The sequence below is a fragment of the Monodelphis domestica genome, chromosome 1 (genome assembly GCF_027887165.1).
Source record: "Monodelphis domestica isolate mMonDom1 chromosome 1, mMonDom1.pri, whole genome shotgun sequence".
Classification (NCBI taxonomy): domain Eukaryota; kingdom Metazoa; phylum Chordata; class Mammalia; order Didelphimorphia; family Didelphidae; genus Monodelphis; species Monodelphis domestica.
The window spans coordinates 429,407,294-429,416,427 of record NC_077227.1 but is presented as its reverse complement, the minus strand read 5'-3'; the positions used below and the strand labels follow the sequence as shown (position 1 = coordinate 429,416,427).

At 36.3% G+C, this 9,134-nt stretch overlaps 1 protein-coding gene across 3 annotated transcripts in view; it reads right to left on the bottom strand.

Moving 5' to 3' along the window:
• Positions 1 to 1,919: 1,919 nt before the first annotated feature.
• Positions 1,920 to 9,134, bottom strand: part of ZBTB43 (zinc finger and BTB domain containing 43) — a 30,462-nt gene continuing 23,247 nt past the window's right edge. The window contains exons 2-3 of one of the 3 annotated variants that reach the window (XM_007474664.3): positions 8,070 to 8,139; positions 1,920 to 7,665 (exon numbers count right to left, since the gene is read on the bottom strand). In XM_007474664.3, the coding sequence (XP_007474726.1) occupies positions 6,239 to 7,642 (1,404 nt within the window). In that variant the 5' untranslated portion in view covers positions 7,643 to 7,665; positions 8,070 to 8,139 and the 3' untranslated portion in view covers positions 1,920 to 6,238. The remainder of the gene's footprint in view (positions 7,666 to 8,069; positions 8,140 to 9,134) is intronic. The other 2 variants (XM_007474663.3, XM_007474665.3) reach the window with 2 other exon arrangements.

Sequence of the window (9,134 nt, the reverse complement as noted above, 5' to 3'; positions counted from 1 at the left end):
AGTTCTTGTCTTATCTCAATGTATTTATCCCAGACTGGAGCAAAGAACTGAATACAGAAGGTAGTTAATAGAAATTTGTTCTTGTTAACAGTTTACTTTAAGATGTGATTCATTTAGATATGCATTACCCCTACTAATAGAGATTGAAGCCCCTGTACAAGCCTCCAAGACCAAGGCTCATATACCATCCCTTCCCTACCCCGTCCCAGCCACACCCCCTTATATCTTCTGGTGACCAACCTTCTAGTGATGAATCTCTGCATTTAAGTAGGCTGTAGACTGGTCTTTGGATGACAAAACCAGAATCCACCAGGTCTGCAGTTGAAGCCTCTCCAGATTACATCAGGCTGTCAGAGCTTGTACTCTGCCAGCTAATCAAACTTTCCAAGTCAACAATATCATCTCCATATCATGATTAGTGGTATTTCCATAGCCTAGGGGAAAAGCAGGTTTCTTACCGACCTTTTCAGTGTTTTTCATATTATTCCCCTTTAAGGTAATACCACATCAGTAAAATTGACCAGCTGGTTACTCTCTGTACCCAACATTCTGTCTCATGGTTCTATGTATTTTCACAGGGAATCAGACCTGCATATCCAAATGCCCTCTCTACCTCCCAGAATCTCTAGCTTCTTTCTAAGTAATTCAAATTCTGCCTTTCCACAAAAGCAGTTAATTCCGTGGGGGTGTTAGTACTTTCCCTTTTGAATTTTCTATGTCTTATGCTTAGTGTTTACTATGACTCAGTAGAATTTAAGCTCATTAAGGGCAGGAACTCATCCTCATGGCCTAGCAGAGTGGAATGTACACAGGAAGCGTTTAATGTCAGTATACTTGAGATATGAACATCTCCAACTGGCCAGAAGCTTCCTACTTGTAAAAAAGAGATCCTACTATGTTATATTGTAAAGGAATGTATATGGAGAGAAAGAAAAAGGCAAAGGGTGCATGCTAGCCTGTCTGAAAGATTGTGGTGCATGTCAGAAAAAAAAGCTATTCACTGACCAGACAGCAAAGAGGAAATCTATCCAATTTCCATCTTTATCATTCACTGCTTAGGCAATCTACAGCCCATTAAAAAAATTCAGGGGGTGGGGAGAGGTTTATAACAAACAACAGTGATAACAGAAGGTTTGTGTGGGATGATGATAAGTTTAGGTCTAAAATGAGCAGTGTCTCTTGTAATGAGCTGTTGCTGGGAAGTAGGGCCCTCTCAGTGCTATAATTTGCTGGTTCACCAGTCTGAACCACATTTAAAGAACAGTGCTTTTTGTGATAAGAGGTGAAGAAGGAGGGTTGAAATAAGTGGAGAAGCATACAGTCCAAGACTGGGAAGGAAGGAGAAAAAAAATTAATATAGCACCTACTATATGCTAGGAATTGTGTATTTTAAAATTCTCAATTGATCCTTACAACAACCCCGCAAAGTAGGTGAGGTTACCCCCGCAAAGTAGGTGAGGTTATCATCCTCATTTTGCACTTGAAGGAACCGAAGCCGAGGTTAACTAACTTGCCCAGGGTCATACAACTATTATCTGAGGCTGAATTTGAACTCAGGTTTTCCTGACTGGGTCCAACACTATCCAATATGACCAATGGCTGCCTCCAAGAAAGGTGCCTGGGAGGAGGGTAAACAGGACTTTGAAGCATTTAATGGGTGGGAAGAGAGGTGTATTGGAAATGGCTAGGAAAGGTATTATGGGGGCTAGGCAGAACTGAAAGGGTTCAGGTAGGATTATGGCAGAAAGGTTTAGAGAGGGGGAAGAGTTGGAAGGACTAATTGGAAGAGGCAAAAGGAGATATATGTGGTCTTTGAGGGAGGAGAGACTAGCCTCTATCAACTTGGCACTTTTCAAAGGAATCTTACACATGGCAAAACCCAGAAAAATAACAAAGGTTCACCAAAGTGAAAACAAAGCTTTTACGAAGTTGACAGATAACATTTATTAAAACATGTCATACAAAAGGGCATGGTCTCTTCTATAAGAAGAAAATATTAAACAGTAACATTAAATTAAGTAAAACCATGCTGTACAGTGAAGACAGCAATATTATATAAAGACAAAACTATTCAACCTTTGCAATACAGGCATAACATTTCACAAAATATCAATAAGATATGCAACCTTAAATGACAATTTCCTTAGAATAAAATTATGTTTGTAGTTCAAGGAAGATTCACCTGACTTGCATAAATAAAAGTAAATTTCTGGAAGAAATATTGAAAACCCCATAAAAAAAAGGAAACAAAGCAGCAACAACTGACATATGACACAAGCTTCAAGCAAGGAAAAAAAAATCACATTTTAAGAAATGTGTTCCAGCATTTTCCCTCAGGGCACTGTTCAGTATAGTTATTCTAAATTAGAAACAGATTCATTGAAATAGTTAAGTAGCAAATACTTTGCCATTTCAGAGAAAAACTCTGGTTTCGTTGAAAGATGGAACCTTCTGAGTTAGTAACTCAAAAAAGCATCTTCAATAAATATTAGTGGCACAAATCAAATAAAATTCACTTAAGATTATATTGGAGGAGATCCTGCATGTGTTTAGTCTCATTCCTTGCTACTCCCAAGTCATCAAAATGTGGACCTTATGAAACTAAGACCCTGATTTGGCAGTATCTGAACTCTTTCTATTCAATCTTGATATGTGGAGTCTGTAGCACCTCTTGCCCTGGGGGAAGAAAAGGTATCGCTGTTGTTCTTGTGTACACATGTTCCAATTTTGCTTCCAAAGTACCTGGCAATGCACACCATATATAGGAGGAACTAGACCCTAAAATTTTTAGGAGTATCCTAATGAGCTCTTCAAAATAATAACCTTAAAACTTGGTTATCACCCCTAAATTGGGGGAGGGAGAATAAGGGGACTAGTTATAAATTCTCTTCCGTTCAGTCTGAACTGGTGACCATAAGAAAGGAACTGAGAAAGGTCTGGTCTAGTAGTCAGAATCAAAGAGCTGGGACCCAAGAACTCCTGAGGTTAATCCCATATGATCCCAGGGTGGCCTTGGGAAAAGGCACTTAACCTTAGCCTCAGTTCCCTTCTTTATAAAATGGTGATGTCTAACTTATGAAGTAGATGATTTTCATGTCCTGTCAGTGCTTCTAAAATTAAAAGCATGATATAAGTGCTAGCATTAATAATGTCATGTAACATTCACAGTCCTCATTAAGTGGAGCCTTTTTTAAAATCAGGATGAAGTTAAAGCTTAAGCTAAGACTTGGATAAAAACTGGATACCGGAGGGGATGATATCACCGCCATTATCTACAGAAGGCTTTGTAAGTGTGACCTCTCCCATTCCCTTCTGCACAATAATTTTGAAAATAAAATAAAATAAAGATTTCTAAACTAGTGCCGAGGCTAGAGAACAGAAAGAGAGCAATCACCCCCAATACAAAGGTGATAACTGAGAAAGGATTCTAAAGGGGATAAAATCATTTTATCTTTAAAAGATAGAGTTGGAAAATTTCTCTTAACAGATATATTAAAAGCCCTCTTCTCCAAGCCTCTGCCTGTCGCCTTTCCCCACCCTCCTTAACTGGCTCAATTCATGCTGGGAGAAGAGTTTGTGCTATCTGAATGTAGTAAGCATTAGAGTGGTCCTGCTAAGAGTATCTGGGGTTAATTTGCTTAAACATACCATTTTTTAAAATGAAACCTTAATATATTATATAAACAGCATCAGACAACAGACAAGTTGAGCTTGGATTATAAAAATAAAGAATGATAAGTTAGCAGTTGGCATACACATCAAGATTCCAATGTACCAATCTATTTGAATAAGGTAAAACTGTACTTAACATAGAAAATCCTTGTAAAACTGATGTGAGAGCCCATCACAGACTGGGGGCTTAGAGATTAATTAAGAAAGTAGTGGAATAAACTAAAAAAAATAATCTTCAAATTACTTGTGACAATTTTGTTTCATTGAATTTAACAGCTGAAAGATAGACATTCCCTATATTTGTATTTTCTAGCTCAAACTCTTAAAAACTTTCCAACCAAATTTTTTTAAAGGAAAGCTTTCACATAGGTAAGAAATATACTTTGTTAACACCTCAGCAGAGAGTGAAGTTATTTGGCAAAAGTAAATTGTTTCACAACATCATTAATAATGTCATAAAGCAATTTCTCATCACATAGAAGGACTAGGACCACTTCAAAAAGTAAGAAAAAATTGAATTGGATTGTATAGTCACCTCTACACAATTCCAGTCATGTAAACAAAGAAAAGACTGGCAACTGGCAGACATTTCAATATTAAGAAAACAGTATTAATGTGGCAATCAATCAGGAGGTAATATATAGCTTCTAAATTAAAAAACAATATATGTATAAAGAGATTTAAATACAAAGTGCTTTCTATATTGAGAAGGATACAGTGTTAGTGAGTAGATCCCTGTTAATTACGTTGATTACAAGAATGAGCTACTTTTCCTTTGTCCATATACAGTGTTAAAGAACTTGAATTCCTAGGAGTTAGCAGTTTGAGTAAGTCCATTGCCAGCAATGGCAAAACCATATTTGTGCAAAGCCAATTTTTTTTTAAACCAAATTTCAGTTAGAGTCCAAGGAAAAGCTATTTTCCCTACAAAATGATAATATTCAGACTTAAAATTTGGAAGCAATCAACCAGTATGTCAAAAGAAGTTAGTATAATTATAGCACCCTGTCCCACCCCAATGATAAATCTAGGTATATCACAGAGCTTACAAGTATTTCAGAATATGATTTACTTCATTTCTAAAAAGCAGTCTTCAGTCCAGTACATCAGACTGAAAGGGAGGAAAAAATCTCAGAATTGTCACTTTCTTGTTTTCTATATGTACAGATGTGTGGACTTGTTAATTTATGCTGCAGTATAATTCAGGAGCTTGACTCTCCAAACTGCTCTGCTAAAATTGGAATTTTTTTCTTCTTTTCCATTCTGAAATATTTTCCAGCCCCTAAAAAGATTTACATCATGGGCTCATGTGGATCTTATTTTCAAAAGCTACCACCCCCTTTTAGACAGGTACCTATAATCAAGTTGGATGACATTGAAGCAGAGATCCCAATGTGCCACCCAAACAATTTGTTACCAGCTCTTCTCTACTGCACTCACACTGCATTCTGCTTCTAGTTATTTGTGGCTTCATAACTACAGGGCTATACTAAATCCAACTCCTGAAATACAAGGGCTCCTTTCCTCTATCTGTAAGCTTTATCTCTGTTTTGTTTTGTTTTTTTTTGTCCCAGTTACCAATGAGTGACAGATTTTTATTAGAAAGTTCAACTTTTTGCAATAGGCTCACAACTCTGAGCAGCAACATATAGGACTTATATTCAGGGTTACTATCAGGACCAATATGAAGAAGTTAACATAGGGATTCTACTAGAGTGGTAGCTTCTAGTCACTCACGTGAATAGGAACAGGAACATTAAGCCAATTAGAAATACTAATTTCTGGTAACTAGTTCTACAGCTAGTGAATTATAATTAGATATAATTTTTCAAACTGCAGTATACTAAAATATAAAACCTTGTATGTACTTGATAAACATTACTGTAGTATATCACCAAAAAAAAAAAATGAAGCTTGTACCATGTTACTATTGAACCAAGTTAGACTGTTACCTACTTTGCATCCTCCTTCATGGTTTTAATGAAAATATCCTTTAAAAAGATAAAACTTAGATCAAAAGAATTCTATTTAATTTCTCCTTCTAGGAGCCATATCATTTGAGCTTTTTACACAACAGGATTTGTTTGGTAAAATAGCTATTTAACTTAAACAAATTCAGATATTAATAAAGGCAAAATAAAAAAGGAAAAATATTTCAACAGGACTAAGTTCTGAGTGACCAAAGGTTGTTTACTATCTGGGAAAAATAGAACAAAACCAAAAACTTACATTTTCAGTCCAGTTCTAAATGTAGGTGGCTACATTAAAAACAAACAAAAAAAATAAAATAAAAACAGCCCACCTATATCACAACTGGCCTGAAGTTTTGAAAATCAGCTGAGAGGTGGGTTAGCAGAGACTGAACTCAGGGCAGGACTGAAGCATATTGACTTGAGAAATTAGACTTTTAAAATTGGCCTACTTACATACAGTCTTTCAGAAATATCCTCCAATTTTTAAGCTAGTCTCATAATAGCAAGTACCACACATCATCTGTGCACACAATTTGCATAATTATAATAGTTTATTTTTGTGCACACCACTAAAAAAAATTCACGTCCTATTTTTAATTAACATCAGTAGTATTTTGTTCAGCCTTTGCAGCTTCATATGACTTGGTACAAGAAGTCACATGCCGATGAAAACTGTCCCGCCACATAAATCGTTTCCCACAGATATTACACTCATAAGGCTTTATGCCTGTGTGAATTTTCATGTGGCCAACAAGGTGATGTTTCATTTTGAATTTCTTACCACAGACACCACAGCCATAAGGCCGAAGACCAAGATGCATGCTCATATGCCGATCTCTCTGACTCTTGTGAGTGAAGCTTTTCCCACACTGACAAGGGTACAGCTTGTCAGCAGCTGAAAATCCCAAGTGGGAAGCTTCTTCTTTAATGCCTGTCACCATTTCAATGCTATCACTATAGCCTGCTGCTATAATAGTATCCTGTCTGTGGCTACTAAGATTCCCATCTGCTCTTTCTCCAGAAAACTCTTCCATAGAAGAGCCATAGAAATCAACTTGCTCATCGTAATTACTTTCATCAGCTTGTTCATCAAACTCAGCTTCAACTTTTTTTTCACCAATGTGAAAGTCCTCATCCACACCTGAAGATTGTATAGCGTGATCTGTCTGAATAGTATTGATTGATTCAGTGACCTGGTGCTCATCATAAGCAGCATGCACATCAACACCTTCACAGTCCTGTTCAAATCTTTCTGGCTTAACATGGATCCAACGTTTGTGAGACATGATGCTGGGCTTGCTATACATGGGCCTTGTATAATGATATTCAGCACTATCACTGGCTCCTTCTTCACCATCCTGACTGGTCATTTCAGTACTTAGTCTATCATGTTCTGTTGAGGAGTTGCTAGGAAGATATTCATGTTCAGTTAGCTGAGATGACAATTCATCTTTGGAACTCTCTTCTTCATTCTCTCCATCTCTCAGTTCTTGGGTTTTAGGGAAATCTGGGTGTCCACTAGAACCAAGCTCAAAGTTTTCAACTAGGCCATTGTAGCTACTGCTACTTGGTGATTGATGGTCACTGCTATGATTTAACTTTTGACAAAGGACTGTAGGATTTCCTTCTAAAACCTCAGTGCATTTGTCTACCACATGCCACATCTGGAGGAAACTGGCTGCTGTCAGATAACTGACAATTTCTAAAGCAGGCATTACTAGTCGTCCTGTATAAGTAGAGAGAAGGATGTTTTCAAAAACTCTTGGGTTCATAACATCAGGCAAAACTATTCTTCTGCTGTTTTTCAGTAGCACCTGGTCACAAAAGTAAGGTGAGCTGGCAGCAAGAACAGCCTTGTGAGCCCTGAAAAGGTGTCCTTGGACTACAATGGAAACATCACATAATTGTCCTTGTTGTCTCTGCTGGTTTAGTTTCTGCAAAATGGTGCTGGAAAAATCAGGAAATTCCACTCGAAAAGAGCTTGTTCCAGACTCCATTTCATTACAAATCTAGTTCAGTACTGCAAGAGAAAGAAAAATTATTACCAATTCCAAGCTAATAAGAAACTTGCTCTACCTCCTTTTCACTTATCATTTTAAATCCCTACAATTAAAGAGAACTCTTTTCCCAAAATCACCACCCTTCTTTCCAAATGCCACTGGAATAAATAGCTTAAATTTTTGTCTTTCCTTTTACATATATAGTACAATCAATTTTACCATAAGGTCTATAATAGGACTAAGACCAGTCACTGTGACCAAAAAGTCTTAAATTAAAAAAAAAAATCTACATTTTGTGTGGAAATAACCCAGAATGAATTGCCTGTCAACTTTGCGAAGGAGGAGGGAAGAAAGAAAGGAGGCAATATGGATCACATAACTTTGGAAAACTTATGTGGAAATTTATTAAAATAAAAAAAATCACCTTTTGGGAAGAGTTGAAGCTATCTAGTGTCATTTCCCAGGATCATCTGGCTATTCATTATCCAAAACTACTGGGAGAGAGGAAAAATGTAGAACACTGAGAAACAGATTTTACAGCTTGTACTCTTATCCTTTAATATGAAAATAACCCAGAACAAATAACTTAGTCATCAGTTAGTACTTCATAAGAATGGGAAAAGGGCAAAAATGATCCATTAGGAATCTCTTGGTCTAGAATGATTGCCTACAACCTCTTTAGCAAAATTTACTAGGACCTAGTTTAATACCCATTGAAGTCTCTCTACAAAGGAATGAGTACTCAATGGCAGATGCAGGAGATGAGACTTGACTAACTTTTAACATCAAATTCTAACACTGTGATCCTATAAGAAAAAAAAAAAAACCAGAAGATCAATGAAAAAAGTAAGGGAGCAGAGTTTCATTCACTCCTTTACTTAAAAAAAAAAAAACTGTTAGTGTCTTTTTTTATATCAAGTTATTTCTGCATATATTATCCCACTCCTTCAGAATCAAAATCCCCTGTAAAAAAGAAAAACAATTAATAAAAACAACTGATAGGGTGATCTTGTCAATTTACATTGTGACTCTGCCATGTAGTCTTCTACTGCTCTGAAGAGGAAGCTTTCATTATTGATTCATTGAGGAAAAGAATGGCTATTAAAATTATTCAAGAGTTTGACTTCCTTTTAATATTCTTTTCATTTGCATTACTGTGGTTTCTGGGTACATTATTATATTATTCTGGTTTTATTTCACTTTGTATCAGTTCAAATAAATCTTCCCATGATTCTCTGAACCCCTATTTGTTCTTACTATACAATAATATTCCACTTATATAGTTATATATTCTAATATATATTTATATGTATTACACATTTCTATATCTATGAAGACATATAGTTTGCTTGCCTATACCCCAATATGAGTATCCATTTTGCTTTCAGTTCTTTACTGCCACAACCAGTGATGCTATGAATATATTATTATATGTTGGAACTTTCTGTCTTGGGTGTACTTGGGGTATGTGCCTAAGCCAAGGCTTAGT